The sequence below is a fragment of the Hemiscyllium ocellatum genome, chromosome 7 (genome assembly GCF_020745735.1).
Source record: "Hemiscyllium ocellatum isolate sHemOce1 chromosome 7, sHemOce1.pat.X.cur, whole genome shotgun sequence".
Lineage (NCBI taxonomy): Eukaryota > Metazoa > Chordata > Chondrichthyes > Orectolobiformes > Hemiscylliidae > Hemiscyllium > Hemiscyllium ocellatum.
Genome location: NC_083407.1, coordinates 111,524,162 through 111,546,272, shown reverse-complemented (window position 1 = coordinate 111,546,272; position 22,111 = coordinate 111,524,162). Strand labels below are relative to the sequence as shown.

Below are 22,111 nucleotides of genomic sequence, written 5' to 3'. Positions count from 1 at the left end.
CAGAAGCTAGTCAAACTCTGTGTAATCAACATAGAATAAAAAACAACTGTCTAAGCAGAAACTAACATTTTATCAAACTCGGTTTGGGGTGAAGAAATCATCATCTCCTAGATTTGATTGGTATCTTTGTGTAAATTTTCATATGTTGGACATGGAACCTCACCTACAATTAGCAAACCTAAATAAATGTAACTTCCATAGATGGAATTCACAAAAATAAACCTTTGTTTCACTGAACTACTTTTGGCAGAGCACTGGGGGTGGGATTTATGACTGAAACAAACAGGAGAAAGCACTCTCTCTTAGCCTCTCAAGAAAGAAAAGTACCCAGTGGCAGACCTGATTAAAAAGAAACATCAAACTACTGAGAATTCAAAGGACAAATGGAATATCCATCACTGCCAAGGATACTGGACAGCAATGAAATAACTGTGGTCTCAGGTTAAATACTCATGCCTCAAGGACATGCTAAGAACTTGAAACTGTATATTTTTCTCTTTTTCCTTTCGAACCAGTGACAAAGCCTTTTCAACTTTTTAACCTGTAAACATATTTGTTTGACATTATATTGTTCTTATTTTTCTGGGAATTGGCAGATAATAAAAATGGTCTTTCTTTGACTCAGGAAAACCTTACAGTTGGCTTCTTATTATTTCTGATGAACTAAATGATTATATTTTACTTGGAGAAAGGTATAACTTCATGCTGAAAAGACATGTTGAACTGTTTGTTTGAAGCCAACCAATGAAATTGGAACGTGGCAGCCAAATGGCTTCTCCTGACTCAGTCATAATAAGCTACATAGCTCAATCTGTATGTCGAGCTCTTGCAACAAGCACTTAAGACTCCTGCTGAACCCAGCAAACCAGATGCTGTCAAACATCTAAGTTACAAACATAAAGTAATTATGGAAAAAGTTGCATGCTTTGCATTAATCATAATGCATTACTTTGTTCAAAGTTCATTTTAGTTGTGAGGCTGCAGGAACAGTACCAGGCAAGTGTACATAGGTGCTTGAAACCTCAAAGCAGGATCTTGTGAATCAGAAATGGAGGGGAGATTAGTCTGCAGCAGGTAAGCCAAAGGAACAGAGGAGCACTTCTGTTCTTCCTGTCCTTAGAGGAGGTGAGGACTGCAGATGCTAGAGACCAGAGTCGAGAGTGTGTTGCCAGGAAAGCACAGCATGTCAGGCAGCATTCAAGGAGCAGGAGAATCGATGTTTCGGGCATAACCCCTGATGAAGGGCTTATGCCCAAAATGTCGATTCTCCTGTTTTCAGATGCTGCCTGACCTGCTGTGCTTTCCCAGCAACACACTCTTGACCCTTGTATTAAAATCACCCAACCAACAGTGGGTAAAATCACCCAACCTTTCAACTTGGCATTTTTGGGATGCCTTTGACAACTGAACAAGTTGACATAAGGAATTGTCATCTCCAAGTGCATAAGGATTTGAGTAAGTAACACTGGTGATTTAATTGCTCACCCACTAGGTCTCTGCCAGATGGATTGGGGATTTATGGATGTCTAAGATAATGACAAACAAATCACCAGACTGATAACAATAGAGCTCCAGAGATGTGTAACAGAAATAAGATCATCACTAATGGAACTGTTATGTCAAAAATAAAACTGGCAATAATAGATTAAGCATGAGCTTTCTGTATGATGGATGATTTAAGAGAACCAGCAGCTTCCATGACTACAGAAATTACCAGGAAAAGGACAGTGAAGTGGTCACTGGCGGATCACGTGGTATCATCTTTCTGTGGGACAGGATGAACATGAGCAAACTTCCAGGGTGAAGACAAGATGGATTGGGAATAACAAATGGTATTCTCTTTTAAAACTTGTGAATGAGTTGTATGACTTGGATAACTTTAGGTGAGTGGAGAGACATTGTTATCAAATTGTGGAGCTTTTCTGCCCTAACGTGTCTTTCTTTCAAGCTGACGCTGTGCAGGACAAAATGTCGTGATATGGTTCCTGATTTGCTTTTACGTTTGAAATAACTAATATTGTCTAAGACAGATTCTTCCCACATTTCCCTGATGAAGAGGACTACCAATTCGACTGTGACACTGCATCCATCCTGGGACAGGCACGGGAATTCCTAGAGGCCTAGCATTCAAACCGGAACTCCATTAACAAACATATCAATTAGGCCCCCATTTACCAACCTCTCAGAAACAGAACTGGAAATGATACCACCTACCACAACAAACTGAGACACATAAATAGCAAGTGGGACAGAATACCAATGCTTCACCAGAGACTCACTGATGATGTTACCTAGCAAGGTGACGAAATGTCTGAAAACAAACTCACCAGCTAAGCGAGAAAATCGACAATCTGATCCACAACCCGAGCTACAAATCTTCTCCAAAATCTCATTAACTACAATTTCAACCCATATACAGTGATGTTGTCAATGGCAGCAGAAACCTGCAGAGATGAGAACTGCCACCATCAGCCTACTCACACAAAGGCAGGGTAGCACAACAATGTATTTACCTTCTCAAGGCTGTGGGGATATAAATGTTCCCAACTAGGACCTGAAAATTACATTCATTTCCCAACTAGGACCTGAAAATTACATTCATTTCTCAGGAAGACAAGCTACTGGTGTCAGTGAGTCAGATGGGGAATGCTACCCAGAACAACTCAGTTTTGAGTCAAATGGTAGACCTAATCCTGAGTGGGAGGATCAGTCATGGAAACAACCCTGAAGTATGCCCTTACCTGTCCAGTTAGTGGGAGTGGTCTATATCAGATGGGTGTTTAATTTGGGGAATGATAGTTGTTATCCCTCCCCGGATAAGAGGAAAGGTCCTGAAACAAGTGCACCAAGGATAATCTAACATGATGTAAGTAAAAGAAATATCCAGGAGTTACTTTTGGTTGCTGAAGATTAGCTCCAAAATTGTAGAGAAAGTGGAATCATGCGCATTGTCACACCTTCACACACAGGAATGGCCTCAATCAACACAAAATCAATAGAGGGATGGATGTTACTAATGGTTGTAGATCTCTACTCCAAATGGCCTGAGGTGGGTGATTATGAAGTTGGCATCAGCAGAAGCAACGTTAGACCAAATGAATGATGAAATATTTGCCAGGTTTGGGGACCCCAAACAAGTGGTAATAGTGGTCCACAGTGGCAAAACAGTTCGGGGAATACCCAAAATATCACAAAGTCAGACATGTAAGATCAGTTTGGTATCACCCTTCGACAAACAGCCTGGTGGAGAGATTTGTACAAACCCTGAAGCAAGTCTTAAAGGCCTCACGAGGGAAAGGTTCACCAGGATGATAAACCAACAAGTTCCTCAGCATGTCAACACCAATGGTAGAGGCTGACATTAGTATTACTGGCAGAGAACATCCGAGATGTCCACATTGGAACTCATGCACGAGGGATTGGTTGGCTGATTGGCTGGTCTGTAACAAAGTAACATGAACAATGCGGGTTCAATTCCTCTACCTGCTGAGGTTACCATGAAGGTTCTACCTTCTCAACATTGCCCTCACCTGAGGCATGGTGACTCTCAGTTTAAACCACCACAGCATTTCTCTGTAATGAGAAAGCAATCCACCAGAACTGTAGCTGCATTACTGACCCCAGCATTGGGGTAGGTGTCATGGACAACAGAGATAGGTGATCAAATTATTTTACAGATCTTCTCACATAGCCATAACAGAGATGGTTTTTAATTTGTTTCTCATTTCTTATCCTTTTTAAAAATAGGTAGTAATATGTTTCCTCAAACACTATTTGTGAAATAAAATTTTTAAATGACCTGCAGCAACTGTTTATAATATATATTCATGAAAGGGATACAAACAGTTGTTGATTATCCTGATACCACCCTGGCCAGCACAGAGTCATGCACCCACCTTCTGGGTGCACTCAGTGCCCAGGGATGTGATATTTTGATGATGTGCTTTTACCCTTAAAAATGATTTGTCTTGATGTACCAAGCTTGTCTCTGCATGGCCAAAATGAACAAATCTCAGGTACTCCTTTAACACTGTCTCCTTGAAAAGAGCCTTTTGCAACTCATGCAATTGCTCATCTTCCACAGTTGTCGATTACAAGTGATTATACTGACTCTGAACAAAATGTAACACATTGGCTTTCAGAACTTCTTAAATTTTATAGCCAAGTACATTAAGAGGAGCATCAAGAGTAATGTCTTCATCTTTGTGTAGGTTGGGAAATCTACTCAGTGTGTCAGACATAACTATCCTGATAGCTGGTTTATATCTCATTTCAGAGTCATATTTACTGATTAGTTGTGTCGTCTATGGTCTGTTCAACCAGAGTGGATATGATTTCAATCACATGAATTGTGACTATATCGAGGCCTGGCAATACTGACAGTACTGCTACTGCTAAACCATTGAAACTTACCAGCCAGAAGATTTCAAGAAATCAAAAGGAGCTTGTATGTTAGCACTGTGTTGTGACTGTCAGTACATGGAATTGGTGATCTGGTATAAGCTATGAGATGGTCTCTTGGGGGGGTGCACCATGAGTTTCACTTGCAAAGGTATGTATCTTTCAGGATGTCTAGTGGTAGTATGTTGGCATCACTTCTGTGTTGATCTTAGCTTTTAGTGTCCATCACTCTGCTTTCTCAGGTTTATAAATGTCTGATCACTTTACACTAGGCATCTCCAACCCACAAGTCGCAATCAACTGGTTGATCACAGACTGGCTGACAGTCAATCTCAGTCTCAGTCTGTAATAAATTGCTCGTGTTCCCTCTAACACTGATTGCTGTGATGCTTGGTGATTTCCGTTTCCAGAAATCTTGCTTGGAGCACTGAAGTTCTTGCAGGATGAGGAGAAGTTAAGCGGACTGCTGCTCCGCCCAAGTGACGGAGGCTGACCAGGGGCCCCAGAAAGAAATACTGACCACAGAGTGACCTCCTGTGTCTCCGCACTTGAAAACAAGCAGCATGTTCCAGAGGTGCAGAGCCAGAGGCCTACCTGCAGTATGACCAATGGCAGAGTGACATGATGAAGCAAGGTGAAGCAACTGCAGGGTAAAGCAGCTTCCAGAACCGCATTTAAAAATCACAATAGGCTGCAGAATTTATGCTTGAATTTTCCCAATTTTAAAATAAGCCTGTGTACTTGGCTGTTTAACAACTGTAGTACACATCTCCAACCAAGGCTTATATTTGACTGTGGGCTAATAGTTAGTGCTACTTGCTTTTTATCTTAGTGAAAAATACATCCCTGGCTAGTGATAATGATGAGGGATGAACCTGGATTATCCAAAAATAAACTGAAAGTATGCAACTTGCATGTGGAATGGAAAAATAAATTTCTGTTCACAATGTTAAAAGATAACAGCAATTGCCTCATATCTCACCAAAGTATATCGACAGGTAAAAAGGGAATGGCAATTCACAATGATGCACGGAAAATTTAATGATAGTTCTCTCTTGCTTTCAACAAAGAAAGTTGATGAGCTGAAGGCCATTTGACAGCTCAACAGACAGTATTTTCTTCTAAACCAGCAATGAAAGGTAAGGCCTGCACTGAAGCATTATGTTGCTTTTGTCGCTTTCTGGCAAAACAAAATAAATCATTCAGAGGTGGCGAAATAATTAAAGGAGCAATGACTGTGGTCACTGACTCTTTATTCAAAGAATTTTAAGAACAAGAAAGAAACAATATTATGTCTTTTGCTGCTTACACTGTAGCAAGATGAGTGGAATCTTTTGTCTATGGACATCTTTCAGCGATAAAAGCAAGAATTGAAGGAAGTGAAACTTCTCGCTGTAGGTCGATGAACTAATCGACTTGACCGATGCAGTCCAGCTGATAGTTTTTGGGTGCATTAGGACATAACAACCAAAGAGGATCTTGTCATTTATATGCCCATTAAAGAGAAAACAAGGATAAAGAACAAAAAGGTTATAGTTTCTATAATACATTCAAGAGGTGTGTGATTGATAAAAACAGGATTCAGCTGTACCAAGAGATATAGTGGATCCAGGAAATATAGTGGATCCAGAAGATACAGCTACAGCAGGAGAAACAGGTGCACCAGGATATAATCCGAACCCAAACCCTATTTACAATGGGAGAAACAGCTGTACTAGAAGAAATAGCTGCAATGGGAAACAGCTACAACAGGGAGTAGAAGCAGCTTTTCCAGAAGATACAGCTGAACCAACAGATACAGCTGCTCTAGGAGGTATGGCTGCATCAGGAGGAACATCTGCACTGAGGAATATAACTGCACTGAGAGATAAAGCTGCATGGGATGAAACAATTGCTCCAGGAGATACAGCTGCACTGGATGGAACAGCTACACCAGGAGAAATAGTTACACCAGGAAATACATCTATTCCAGAAGAATTGACAGTACCAGGAGATACAGCTGCAAAGGGAGATACAGCTGCAAAAGGGAGATACAGCTGCTCCAACAGTAACAGCTTCACCAGGAGATACAGCTACTTCAGGCTATACAGCTGCTCCAAGAGATACAAGAGCTGCACTAGAGGAAACATAGAAGATTGGAGAAACATAGAAGAAAGGAGCAGGATGACTCATTTAATCCTTCGAGATTGTTTCACCATTCATTATGAACATGGGTGATCTTGATACCCTAATCCTGCCGTCCCAACATATCCCTTAAACCCTTTAGCTACAAGAGCTATATTTAACTTTCTTGAAAACACAAAAGGTTTTGGCCTCAAAACTTTCTATCATGTATTCCACAGGCTCAGCATTCACTGAGAGAAGAAATTTAGCCTCATTGCAGACCTAAAATGTTCATCCTTTCTCCTTAAATTATGACTCCTGAGTTTGGACTCCCCACCACTGGGAACATTGTTCCTGTATCTAACCTGTCCAGTCCTCTTAAAATTTTATACGGTTCTACGACACCACTCCTTAATGTTCTAAACACCAGTAAATACAATCCAAATGGATTCATTCTCTCCCTAGACATCAGTCCTGCCATTCCAGGAATCAATCTGATAAACCTTAGCTGCCCTCCTTGTCTACCAAGAACATCCTTCCTCATATAAGGAGACCAAAATTACATGCAATATTCTGGACGTGAACTCACCTATAGAGCCCTATATAATTGCAGAAAGTCATGCTTGGTCCTGTATTCAAATTCTCTCAGTGTGAAGGCAAACGTACAGTTTGCTGCACTTCCACAGTTACTTTCAGTGACTGGTGCATGAGGACACCCAGGTCTCATTGAACATTGCCCTCTCAATTTACAATCTTTCAAATAATAATCTGCTTTCCTATTTTTGATACCAAAAATCCTCACATTTATCCACATTGTTCCGCATCTGCCCTATATTTGCCCACTAATTCAGTCTATCCAAATCACACAGCAACATCTGTCATCCTTCTCACAGCTTACCCTTCACTCAGCTTTGTGTCACTTTTGTAATGAATTGGATGAATTGGATGTGAATATAGGAGGTATGGTTAGTAAGTTTGCAGATGACACCAAAATTGATGGTGTAATGGACAGTGAAGAAGGTTACCTCAGATTACAATAGGATCTTGATCAGATGGGCCCATGGGCCAAGGAGTGGCAGATGGAATTTAATTTAGATAAATGTAAGGTGCTGCATTTTGTTGGGGCAAATCAAGACAAGACTAATACACCTAATAGTAGGATGCTGGGGAAAGTTGCCAAACAAAGGGAACTTGAAGTGCAGGTTCATAGCTCCTTGAAAATTGTGTTGTAGGTAGATAGGATAGTGAAGAAAGCATTTGGTTGTCTTTATTGATCAGTGCATTGAGTATAGGAGATGGGAGGTCATGTTGGAATATTGCACTCAGTTCTGGTCTACCTGCTATAGGAAAGATGTTGTGAAACTTGAAAGGGTTCCAGAAAGATTTACAAGCTTGTTGCCAGGGTTGGAGGGTTTGAACCATGGGGAGAGACTGAATAGGCTATTTTCCCTGGAGTATCAGAGGCTGAGGGATGATCTTATAGATGTTTATAAATCATGAGGGGCATGGTTAGGATGAATGGTCAAGGTCTTTTCCCCAGGGTATGAGAGTCCAATACTAGAGGGCATAGGTTTAAGGTGAGATGGGAACGTTTCAAAAGGGATGAAAGGGACAACATTTTCACGCAAAGCATGGTGCATATATGGAAATGCTAGAGGCTGGTACAATTGCAGCATTTAGAAGACATCTGAAAGGGTATATGAATAGGAAGGGTTTAAAGGTATATTTGCCAAATACTGGTAAATGGGACTAGATTGATTTAGGGTATCTGGTCAGCATGGGCTAGTCGGGATGAAGGGTCTGCTTCCATGCTGTACATCTCTATGGCTCTACCTGCAAATTTTGAGACATTGTATTTAATCCTTCATCTAAACCATTGACACATGTTGTGAATAGTTGGGGTCCTGGTACCAATCCCTGTGGTTCTCCACTTGTCTCTGCCTGCCATTCAGAAAAAAAAACGTAACTCCTACTCTTTGTTTCCTGTCTGCTATTCACCTTAATACACAACCCCCAATCCCATGTGTTTTAATATTACACATTAATCTCTTATGCAGAACTTTGTTAAAAGCCTTTTGAAAGTCCAAACAAATAAACCATATCTATTAGGCTGGGTGCTGGCAGGTGGGACTAGATTGGGTTGGGATATCTGGTTGGCATGGATGTGTTGAACCGAAGGGTCTGTTTCCATGTTGTACATCTCTATGACTCTAATCAACTCTACTAATTAAATCCTCAAAGAATTCCCATATATTCAAATATGACTTCCCTTTTGTAAATCCATCCTGACTGTGTCTGATTCTATCACTGTTTTCTAAGTGCTCTGTCATAAAGTCCTTAATCATAGACTCTAACATCTTCCCCAAAATGACATCAGATTCACTGGTCCATAATTTCCTGTTCTGTCTCTATCTCCCTTTTTAAACAGTGGGCTTACATTAGCTTCCTTCCATTCCATAGGAACTGATCAAGTCTAAAGAATCTTTGAAGATGAACATCTATTATTTCTAAATCCACTTCCTTAAAAACTCTGGAATACAGATTATCAGGCCCAGGGGATTTATGAGCCTTCAATCTCATCATTTCCCCAGGACCATTTCTCGGCTCATACAGATTTGCTTTGGTTCCTCCCTCTCAGTAAACCCAGTGCCATCATTTCTAGGATGTTACTTGTGCCCTCCTTTGCAAAGAAAGAAGTAAAGTATATATTTCGTCATCAGTCATTTCTTTGTTCTCCATTATTCATTGACCCAATTCTGACTGGAAGTGATGTACGTTTGTTGTTACCAATGTTTTACTCTTTACATACCTATAGAAACTTTTACAGTCAGTTGTTATGTCCTCTCCAAGCTTACCTGTACTCTATTTTCTACTCTTAATCAATCCCTTCATCTTGCTTTACTGATTTTTAAGCTGTTCCCAATCGCCAAGTCTATTGATTTTTCTTGCCCATTTGTGTGCCTCTTTTTTTCATCTAATATAATCTCTAACTTCCCTCATAAGCCATGGTTTGGTCACTATTCATTTTGCATTCTTGCGCCAAACAGGAATAAAAACCTTTTGTAGTTGTCCCATTCAATTTTTGAATGTTTGTCACTGCCTACCTACTGTCATTCTTTTCAGTAACATTTCCCAAACCATCATAGCCAAGTTTAATTCTGATACAATATTGCAACATTTAATACTTAAATGATAACTCAACACCTCATTTCATCATAGTGTCCCTTATCAAGATTCGGGACCCTAGAGTCAGAATCAACTACCTCACCTTTCTGTCCTTTGTTCTTGTTTTTGAATCAAGTCTTTTGAATCCTTGCATAGGTTCTTGTCCCACTGCTAATTTAGTTTAAACCTTATTATTCCAGCAAATCCTCCCTCGACAGCATTAGTCCATGTCCTGCCCAGTTTGTGTTGGTTCCACCTCCCCCAGAACCAGTCCCAATGCCCCAGGAGTCTGAAACCCTACCCTTCATATCATCACTTTAGCCAAGTGTCCATCTGATATCTGCTGCTATTTCTATACTGACTAGCATCTTGGCACTGGGAGTAATCCTAAGATACTTTCTTTGAGGGCCTACTTTTCAGCTTGCTTCCAAATTTCCTATTTTCGGTTTTTAGGACCTCATCCCTTTTCTTAATCTATATCAATCTTGCTCTTTACATGAGGCACAGTGACTGTTGGGTTAAACTTTCTCTAATGAGAAAGCAGCTATATGGTCTTCTAGGACTAGGGCAATTTTGCTTTTATTTGCTAGTTTACTCTGGAAGTTTATTTTCTCCCTCTTTATTTTGGTCCTCTTTTTATTGGTCCCTAAAACTTCCCCAAGCTTCTGGCTTACCAACAATTTTTGCCATTTTCTATGTTTAGTTTTCTTTCCATTTAATACTATTGTTAACTTCCCTTGTGCTGAAGGTTATTCCTCAAATGATCTAGCTAAGTAAGCACTTAACACTATTAAGGGTTACAGGAGCTACTCAGATGCTTTTGCTGGAGAAAGATGTAACTTTTCCTGCAGCCAGTGTATTAAAAGCCAATGATTCAATGAATGGAATAAATGGAGAATCGTTTGCATAATGTGCACTTAGAATGTGACCCATTGTCTGCACCAGCGAAGGCTGGAATTGCTCAGAAATTATCCATGGATGGAGTTGAATTACTTCTCGGTAATGATTTGGCCAGAGTGAAAATAGTACCATGTCCATAATCACTGAGAGCCTAATTGTGGTTCAAGAGAGGGGACAGTTTACAAGATCAAGTTCAGATACTTTTCCATCATGTGGGCTGACCAGAGCAATGACTGAAGAAAATCCATCATGAGAGATCAAAGAGAAAAGAAAGCAAATGTCTTTTTCTTTAAAAATGTGAATAATTTAAAAGAAGTGTATTGTAAGTCTTATTCAATTGAGGCTGAACAAATAGATCAGAAGTTCAGCAATTTAGCCCCCAGCAAAACCTAGTAATGAAACATCTTTTCACTTCGCCCTTATCACGTGACACGGGTGCACCATGAGGATGGCTGCATTGACCAGTCAATGGCGAGTGTGCGTGGGGAAGGTATTTCGATGCTAGAGGTCTCTCCTTGCAACACCTAGGAATGCATTCAACTGGAGTTAGCAACTTGAGGACTGAAACAGTTTGAAGATATTACAAGAATGAACACGGCATTTCATGCTACTGGAATGTAGCCTGAGGTTTGTGTAGCATTATTGAGGGAAGTAAATGAAGTGTCAAAATGGATTCTTATTGAAGGAAATAAATTGTTGCAGCAGTCAGATTCCAAACTCTCATTTATTTATGCTTGTTTTCACGGTAAGGTGAATCATGTTGTAGGCTATGATAGATATCCTGTAACATTTTAACACTCAGTCTAGGGTGCTTAAAAGATAGTAACCTGTTTGTGTAGGTGGTGTGGAGGGCCACAGAGAGTTCTACTTACGATATTACTTCACAATCAAAGAATTAACGCTTGAATGATTTTTATGAATGCTGTTCAACACATTAATGTTCCTTTAGCTTAGCTTCATGAAAATTGATCAATACAATAGCTTTGTGGATCAGACAGCCACACAATGGAGTCAGAGGAAATATAATTACACATTCCAGGCAAAGCCTGCAGAGTGAAGGATTAGAATATTACTCTTGTTGTGCAATGTTAGGTAATATTCTGGACTTGCAATATAATTTTATTTTATGTCTTTGACTCCAGTTGAAGTCAGCCACTTACACAGTTCGAAGTCATCCTCCGATAGTTTCTCCTGAAGATCTGAAGGAAGTACAATTGGAGAAGGATGAAATCGAATATAGGATGAACACTGTGGTAAGGACTCATCAATCCCTGATCCACACAGCAAATTTTCCTACTCCATTTTGCCTGGTTTTTGATGAGTGGGTGGAAAGTCAGTGGAAAGCTATCCAGCCCCATGACTGAATCACAGTTTCATTATTTCCTTTCAGAACTATATTCAGGTACACATAGGAAGTGGTAGAGGCGGGTACAATTACAACATTTAAAGGAAATTTGGACAGGTATATGGGCAGGAAAGGTTTAGAGGGATATGGGCAAAACGCAGGCAAATCGGACTAATTTTGTCTAGGAAATCTGGTCAGCAGAGACAAGTTGAGCTGAAAAGCTTTTTTCCGTGCTGACTGTATATTTCCTCATTTTCCAGTAAAATACAAATAATGGCAGTACAGGAATAGTACACCATTTAAAAGGTCGCCTTTCCTAATGCAGTTTTCAAAGGGTAATGAAAATCTGGGATTCACTCTGTCGACATATTATTGAGGATGGGAGTCAGTTGAAGTTTTCAAGATTGTTCAGCAAGGGGTATTAAAGGATAGGGATCAAAGGCTGCAAGCTGAAGTTAAGGTGCAGATCAGTCATGAGGTAAATGAATGGAGGGAACAGACTCAAGGGACTGAATGACTTCCTCCTGTCTCTATGTTTGACTATGAGTGGCATTGCATGAGAGTAAAAAACAAAACCATGTTTAAATGAAATAGAATTTCTAAGAGTGATGAAAGCAGATTTCATTTCTTTCTTAAGCAATCTTACATGCATTTAAAGAATTCATTTATAAGGTCCTTGGAAGAAAGTTGGAGGTAGGGCTAAACTGGACAGTGTTTTCAAAGAACTGGCATAGGCCAAATTATGACCTTCTGTGCTGTAAAATTCTGAGATCCCATGATTTATGCTACGTTTCTTGTTTTCCATTTAGAAAGCTAATTAGGTATCTATTATATATATTACATGTCAAATTTGGGCACTGGTTCAGAGGGCCACAATTTCAAGGCTATCAAAACATGAACATTTAATTTGCATTGAGACTTCAGTGCAATACTCAGAGACTGCTGCATTATTGGAGATGTTGTCTTTCAGCTGATAGGTTAAACTAAAATCCCATCATGAGATCCTACAACATGATTCGAAGGAGACCAGAAAGTTCACTTGGTGTCCTCAACCAAAGTCACAGAGATCAAAAATTCATTTATTCTATTTGTGAAACCTTCTTGAGCATATAATCAGGCACTTGTTTTGCTGCTTAATAACGTTGCAAACTAACTCACCATCTGAAAGTGCATTGACAAACTGATTTATTTATCAGCTTTACATTCTTGTACCTGTACTGCTGCTTTTCCTTGATAAATTCAATTGACATTTAAATCTAAAACATGAGATTTATTTTGTGATGTTTGACCTGTTTCTGAAGATTGTGGAAGTTACAGAAAAGACTTAATAACTAAAGTAATTAACAGAAAAGTACAAGAGTCATTAATATAGCCTCAAGAATTTAGCCAGTGAATACTCAGCCTTGTACGACTGGCAATAGGGAAGCAGTGGTATCTAGATTAGGAGAGGCACAAAAGACCCATTAGCACAATAACCATTTTTCACATGTTTTAGCTTTATTTCTGCTCTTTGTCTTTTTTTTAAATTAAAATGCCTCTGAAATTAATTAGCATGCAAATGCATTATCTCGATCTGGTCTTTCGCTGGCCAGAAATCAGTAATCAGTATATAGTGGGCTGGTGGTTAAACTGCAAAGCGGACCCATTTCCCCCTTTTCACAGCTAACATTTGCACCTATCTTACATCTTTATCCCTCCTTTACCACTATTTTTACTGCATTTGTCTTTTCCTCTAATCATGCTAGCCTCCTGTACCACTTGCTCCTCCTAACCTCTGTCACCAATATAGAAATCATAATTTTCCAGTTCTGTTCAGTTCCAAAGAAGACATACTGGACTCAAAATGTTAACTCTGTTTCTCTCTCTCTCTCTCTCTCTCTCTCCACAGATGCTACCAGACCTGCTGAATTTCTTCAGCACTTTCTGTTTTATATTTCAAAATTCTAACATTTGTATTACTTTGCTTTTGGTTGATTTTGCTTTATTTCCAAATGTAAAATATTGGTTCTTCCTCTCTGCCCTCTCAAGCACTTTACATAATTACAAATGTACCAAATAGGAATAGAAGTTCAACATTCAGCCCTCCCTCCTACCCCCCACCAAGCCTGTTCTCCCATTCTATAAGAGTTATGTTTGTGTTTCAAATTCCACATTCCCATCTACTTCTGATAGCCCTTGATTTCCCTGGTTAATAAGAATCTATCCACCTCTGTCTTAAACATTTTTAAGGACCCTACCTCCACCGCTTTCTAAGACAGGAAGTTCCAAAATCACAAAATCCTCTGAGAGAAAATAAATCTCAATTTTGTTCTGAAACAGAAACTCCCTATTTTAAACTAATGTTCTAAAGTTCTGGATGCACTCACAGGAAGTCAGTGAGTGGTCAGGCTAATATTTATTCTTCTATCAGGAGGTCATTATCGTGTTACTGTTGTGAAGCTTGCCATAGACAAGTTTCCAGTGTTCCAGCACTTTAAAAAGCAGTCATCAGCTGTAAGGTGTTTTGAAGTATCCAGAGTTGTGAAAGGTGCAGCATATTGTAAATCTTCCTTTCTTGCTGGTACAAAGGATGTAAAGTTGTCATAGTCCCAAAGTCTCATTAGAGACAAATGACTGGTAGTGGTTTAACCTAGGGGGCCGCACACCTCAGGTGAGGGGCATGGTTGGGAAGGCTGGAACTTCATGGTGACCTCAGCCAGTGCAAGAATTGAACCCATATACTGTAGTGCATATCATCCTGCATCACAAACCAGCCAACCACCCAATTCAGCTAACCGATCCCTGTCTTGCTGGTGTATTGTTCAACGGCTTTCTGCAGACTTTCAACCAAATGGCTATTCTTGCTAGGTGAACCTGAAAAAAACCATGGGCTAGTAAATTATATAATTGAGAACAACGTGAGATCTGCTGCTAGAAAGGCCCAAGAAATTGAGCAGGGGTGGCAGAAAATGACAGGAGAACACAGAAGAAATCAAAGGGACCCATAAAGGGACATGCAGGTTGGGAGTTCAAAGGAAAGATCAGGGCCAGTGAGGATATTAGGAGGGAGGAGAGGTAAGATTCGATTGCTAGGAGGTTTAACATGGTGGAGGTGATGTATTTGTGCTCCTTCAGGATGGTGCGTACCATTCATCCAACAGTCCTCACTTTTTAATGGTTGGGTTGTCCAGGCCTCACACATGCAAGTGTTGTGGCTGAATCAAAGAACAATTCATTAGGCATGCAGACTCATTAAAGCAATTAACTGAGAGCCCTGGCACTTGGGGAGGGGGGTGAGTCACCCACACTCCCTCACTGCATTCCTGTAAAAACCTAAGTAAGCCACATGCAGTTCTAATTTTAGCTTGCATCCCCATTCAAACTCACTCATTAAAATTAACTCCAAAGAACTTACATTTCTATTGTACCTTTCAAGAGCTAAGGAGCTCTCAAAGTGCTTCACAACCAATTTGGAAGTGCAGATACCAGATCTCTAAACACAACAATATTGCAGGGCCTTACAAACAGTTAATTTGATAAATGACCTGGTCATCTATTTCAGACATGATGGCTGAAGAGTAAGTGTTGGTCAGGATAAATGAATATCTCAATTTTATGATATTTCAATGTTATCACAGAATATTTTACAAGCACCTGTAAGGGCACACAGATGTATTATCCAACACTTCCTGACAGTACAGTGTTCTCTTAGGACTAGACTGTCATGTCAGCTCAGATTACATGCTCAAGTGTCTGGAATACAGCTAAAGCCACCAATCTCCAACTCAAAGGCAACAAAGGTATCACTGAATTAAGGATAATACCTGCTCCCAGCTACAGTCCATTTTCTGCCAGTGATTGCTATAGGGAAACCCACTAATTCATCTAAAAACAGCTCACAGCATTGATCAGGGATTGAACCAGGCAGCCTTTGGACTGGTTAGTTTAGCACCTTTACTGGTGAAGCAATTCATTGTTGAACTTGCTTCAGAATCTCAGAACACTTCCCTGTTAGCCTGTTAAAGATTAATTGTATTTGGAAGATGAATATATTTGCATTGCCGATATATTACCATGCTAAATATTTAACTCGTAACTCAGAGTTGTATGAAAATGCAGCCAGGGTCCCTGAAGCTGTATAAATTATGCAAATATAAAACAATAAATGAAAGTGTAATTTAATATCTTTGCATTTAGATTCAGTCTACAAAATATACTGTACAAAACCTATCAACTTTCTAAACCAGCGCTTTGAAGTTCCAAACTCACCGCATACATTATCCAAACTCTGTTAGCTAAAACCATGGGATTTTCATGTGGTTTCTGATTTCACTCTTAGAATAAGATTTGGAATTTATGAGAGAAGATTCTGGATGATCATTTTTCAAAACTCTTTTGCAACAAATCCCAATGAAATTGGATAGTCCCTGACTGCAGGACTCAGATTGTGTAATTAGCTTGTGCCCGTTCAGAGTAATATAGGCAGTATGCAAACTTCATTCTACCTGCTAATTAAATGATTATGGTGTGCGGCAACATGCCGAATGCGCTATTGTATGATGCATCAGCAGTAGCAGGTTTCTGGGAAGGCAGCACCATTTGAAGTTAACCTGTACTACTTAAACCAAATCATACATCTTAAAGGTGGGCTGCATTTCTGGCTGCTACAGGGGCTTGAAGTGATGAAATAGAAGTTTATTTGCAAGGCCCAACTTAACAAAAAAAATGCAACAGAACAGAGTCATACCCAAAATTCCCCAGTACAACAATGGAGTTCATGCTGCCCAAGGTGAACAGGAGGAAAGAAGTTCTCTTCCCTTACAGGGGGCCAGGACACCCTCCAGGCAGAATGTCATGAGAAACAAGATTATGAAGCTCATGAATCCACATTACAACTGAGTTATCTCTCACAGTTCTTTTGATTTTAGCAATGATGACAAGCTGTTATCTCTAGGACTTTGATAATTCTTTGATGGAATAGCTGGTCAGATGGACTTAAGATCTTTTCTTGCATTGGAATTCAGGATGGTAAGGGCTGCACTGCTCTCGCTGTAGCAAACTTCAGCTCAATCATTCCGAGGGTGTATCAGGTGGTTTATCTCTCAATTGAAAATTTCCTGGTGGCACCCTGGCTCAATAATGCAACAATCTCACTGCTCCAAAAGCAACATTGGCTTGCAAAACCTTAAAATGTGAACTACTTGATTTTTCCAAGTTTTAGAACTCTCCTGCTAGCTCAGCTATGTAGCACTACTGGCAATGACTCCAGTTTATAGTCCAAATTGAAAAAACATGTGGTCCCTTCCACTTGTATGAGAAGGTGCAGATGTTGGACATAAAAAGGACTGCCTGCAATTATCTAGCTTGTGAAGACAATGGTGCTAATTGAGAAATATACAAATGAGCAATATTTTACCAGCTGCTTGGCAGAGCTGCAGAGTGAGAGAAAGAAAATGGTGTGAGCAAGGACTGGAACTGTCTCTCACTCTCTTTCTATCTCTTTTACCCCCTCCACCCAGACCCCAGACACCCTCCCCCCATCCTTCTTGTCATCGCAAAAGTTAACAATCCTTTTAGTATTATATCCTTTATCTTATTTTGCTTCTTCTCATGTTTTCCATCCACATGAATTATTTCAGGATTCTCTGTATTGAATCTCATTGGTTGTGCATCCACCCATTCCATCATCTGCTTAGTCCTTGAGGCTATCATTCTCCTCTTTACAGATCATAAGCCTTCCAAGTATTGTGTCTTGATGATTTTTCTTTCATTTCTGAATGATAAATAATGGCCAGGACACTGGGCAGAACTTCCCTGTTATTTCCAAAATCGTCCCACATGATCTTTCCTATCCACCTGCTCGGTCAGATGGGTCAGCAGTTTAACAGCACACCTGAAAGATTATGCAACTCTCCTTTTGTATTGCATTGAAGTGTTAAACTTGATTTTGCATTCAATTCTTCAGAGTAGAACTTCAATCCACAACCCTCTCACTTAGAGGTGTGAATACAACCAACTGGGAGAGCAACTGTTGTTAGCAGCTACCAGATTTGAGGGGAAATATTATCCAGAATGTGTACTATGGTTATTTTGTTACTGGAAAGCAGTAAAGCAATATGTTATTCATATAAGAACTGTAATAGCTGTGACCCACTGTTGAGTTTACTATTCTACTGCTATTCTGCATAGGCATGATTTTATAATTCACGATTTGATGAAATGAGCAGAGTCCATGAAAGAACGATCATTTAACCAATCTTTTGGGGTTCTTTGAGGAAGTAGCAAGTGCTGCAGATAAAGGGGAAAAGGTGGTTATACTGTGCCTTAACTGGTACAGTGCAGTGATAGTCATGCCCCTCAGTTTCACAAGTCATTCCAAAAAGTAGAAATGTATGAAATCCCACTGAGACCACCAAAGTGACCAATTTGCCTGACTGATGAAAACAATTTACACTAACTTGTGAAAACAGCTCTATTTATTGTAAGACATTTGACTTTAACATAAACTAGAGAAAAGAAAGGATTTTAAATGATCTATGTCTCCAAAGATGCTGCCAGACCTGCTGAACTTTTCTAGCAATTTCTGTTTTTGTTTCTGATTTCTAGCATCTGCATTTCTTTGTTTTTGTGCATGTGGCATGTTGAGAGTTGCCCTTGCTGTCAACCACCCTCACCTACCCTCTAATCTCCAGCCCATGGTCCATCCTATAATTAACACCTCTGCCCCCCCCGTGCCTCTGGTGGCTGTTGTTCCCGCAACAGCCATCACCACCCTCGTGGCATCGATGAGCAAAAGAGCTGACAGCCAGCATCTCTGGGTGAGCTGGATTTTCAAACCAGGGCTCCTCAATTCCAGGGAAGGTCTGCAAATGGCCACTTAAATAAGTGAGCAACTCAATAAATTCCACCTCCTGAACCCTTTGCAAAATCTCCCTTTAACCTTAGCCTTTGCTCTAAGTACAAGCCTATTGTTGAAACGTCCCACAGAAGCAAAAGCCAGCATCCTTTTCACTGATGCAGTGAATTCATTTACCATTTTTATAGCTTTCATGCTTCAAAAAGGATGTCATATTCAGATTTTAACACAATATTCCACATGATGCCTGATCAGTGTTTTGTAACACATCAGGCATACCGTCATTTCCTTGCTTTAGTACTCTATGGGGAACATCATACTCTCTACCTGCCACCACTCCATAATTGAAATTGGGAATTCACTGTGGAGGAAAGCAGGCATAGACGTGTGGCCAATGAGAGGGAAGCAAGCAATTTAAAGCACCAAGACACTGTCTCTTTCATTTGTCTCTATCAAGATTCATAGCTTTAGGGAACTTGGCAATTCCGCAGTTACTTCAAAATGTTGTATGTAAAAAATCCTTAGTTTTGTTTGACAGACAAATCTAGGCTACAGCATCTTCATAAAAAATCGACATAATTGCGCTTCTTTGGCCATTTTGTTACAGGAGGAACGTGCAGCAAGGGAACTGCGCTGGAAGTTAGATTATCACCTACCAGGTTACACTGCGATGTTAGCCTCCAGACAGAATGCAGGTGGGTTCTCTCCCTCGTACATGTTATCAGTCGCTCAATGAATAGCCCATTTCCCAACGGAAGGCTATATTCTTTTCTCAAAAATAAAACTCCCTGAAATTAATTAGACAATGTCACGCTTGATTTTATCTTATTTGGAAATAATTTATTACCCTTTCTGCAGGATCTATTAGTGTACAGATCAGTGTAATTATTCATTTGCAAAAAAGCTCAAGGGTAATTAGATGGAAGAAGCTTTAACACCCAATTGTATTCATGTCCACATTTGGGAACACTGTTACATAAAGCAATAATTGGCCACTGATTTTGACTGCAAGGACCATATCATCAACAGAAAGAAACAGTCAACTTCTGTGCAAAACATGCCATGTTTAGTAGTACAGCATTTGATTTGACACAAGTATTTCAATGCATAATTGTTTCAATTCAGTGATTCCCTGTTTTGGTACTTGTACTTCAGGAGGACATCCTCTCAAATATTAATGAATGCTGACTAGATTTTCACACAATTTATTGGGATGAATCTTCCCAGACTTTGGTGAAATATTAATACTGGGAAATTTCAGGGAGTCTGTAAACCCCCGTGACTGCTCTCAGACATTTCTCCAGTGTTCACCGAATTAATTATGTATTACACCTCCACAGTGTCACTCTTTCTCAATCCCACATGCGACAAAGTTGGAAGTCTTTGCTGCTCATGGGACTTTATGACATTTCTGCTGAGCCTGCCATATTTAAATATCAGTTGTGCATCATTTCAAACACTTCAAGCTGAGAACTGCACTTACTCTTGCTGTGCAGTTCCAAACAAAGCTGAGCAAGGCAGGTTAGCACCCTATTCATAGACAGGAACTTGATGGTCTTTGTGGATTGGGTGATAGAGAAGTGGTTCTCTTTCCCAAGATTATCAGAGGACACCATGACACATAGTTTTGCTAGCCTAGTCTGAAGGAGTTACCTGGTCAGTGTAGATTCACGGCCCAGAGGAATATGCGTCAATATCGCAAGAAAGTTAATCATTTCTGGATTTATAAGGTTAAGTGCCACCATTTCCTCTCTGCTACCTCACGCTCACCCTAACTCTGGCATTGCACCCATCTCCCATCAAGGCTCATAGTGGACCATTCTCACTATTGCATGCAGCATCGTTCCTCCATGGTTCTCACCCACCCCATGCTCCTTTCCTTCCCTCTGCTCTTCTTCCCCACTCACTTGGGATACCTCACCAACTTTCCAGATTGAGGATAGATTAGCCCGTGACTGATTTCTGTTCAGCTCCCTGGCTGACTTACGTATTCTTCAGACTGGTTGCACTCATCCTGCAAGACTGACCATGGCCCAGTTATGTGAGGACATACATTCACAGACCCTGATCACATCAAGCACCTGACTACATTTGCTAAAACCCTGGACTGAGATCCAACAATACTCTTGACTAACTTTGGTGACATCCACCTGACAAATCATTGTCCTCCTTGAGTCAACTAAGAACTATTCCCCTTAGAGCAGGAGATACAAGTGAATATCATTACCTATTAGTTCCCCTCCAAACCACTCACCATCTTGACTTGGAAATATTCATTCACTGTCACAGGGTTAAAATCCTGGAATTCCCTACCTAACAGCACAGGGAGTATCCCTACAGCACATGGACTACAGTGGTTCAAAAAACAGCTCACCGTCACCTTCTGAAGGGCAACCAGGAATGGGGAATAAGTGATAGCCCAGCCAGTGATGCCAGCATCCTATGAATAATAAATAAAATTGCAGCTGCTAATTTGAAACTGGCCTGTCATCACTACTCTTTGCTTTCTGTCAATTAACTACTGTGTCAATTCTGTCATTCATCTATATTAATAAATTATCTTCACTTTTTTTTCTTGTATTTAACTTTTTGAATGATCCCTTATCAAATGGATTTTTTGGAATATATGAAGATAGGAACAGAAGTAGGCCATTCAGCCCTCGCGAGTCTGTTCCTTTATTCAATGAGATCATGGCTGGTCTATGGCTGAACTCCTTATACCTGCCTTTGGCCCATATCCCTTAAGACCTTCACTTAACAAATATTTATCTATAGCAGATTTAAAATTAACAACTGATCTAATATCCACCACCATTTGTGGAAGAGAGTTCCAAACTTCTACCACTCTTTGTGTGTGGAAATGCTTCTTAACTTGTCCCCGAATGGTATAGGCATTATACATCTACAGGATTCTTTCTATCTATCTTCCCATTTGCAACTGTAAAAAGCATTTGTCAAACACAATTCGTCTTTCAAATACAAAACCATGTAACCTCTGTCTAAGTTCATTTTCAAAAATAATTTGATATCAGATTCCTGCGTTTTCCTGACAACAAACGTCAGACTCTTTGACGTGTAGTTCTGTGTTTTTCCTTACCCTTGAGTAGCAGTGTTATATTTGCGAACTTAATCCAATGGAACTGTTATAGACTCTAACAAATTTTGGTAAACCTAGAATGTCAACACTCCAATTTTCCTTTCTGGAATCCTAAGATATTGATCATTTTTGTCTTTTTACTTTCAGTGTCTCTGATATTTGTTTCCTGTTCTATTAGTAATTACTTTCAAGTTCTTATGCTTATTATTATCTTGGTTACTATTTAATGCTTCCATCACTGAAGGGAGTTCGCGGTCATGTTTTC

The 22,111-nt window shown here is 39.9% G+C and overlaps 1 protein-coding gene across 1 annotated transcript in view; it reads left to right on the top strand.

Annotated features, from left to right (window-relative positions):
* LOC132817597 (uncharacterized) overlaps nt 1-22,111 on the top strand; it is a 173,952-nt gene that overhangs the window by 70,945 nt on the left and 80,896 nt on the right. The window contains exons 5-6 of the mRNA XM_060828101.1: nt 11,712-11,822; nt 19,357-19,444. Of these exons, the coding sequence (XP_060684084.1) occupies nt 11,712-11,822; nt 19,357-19,444 (199 nt within the window). The remainder of the gene's footprint in view (nt 1-11,711; nt 11,823-19,356; nt 19,445-22,111) is intronic.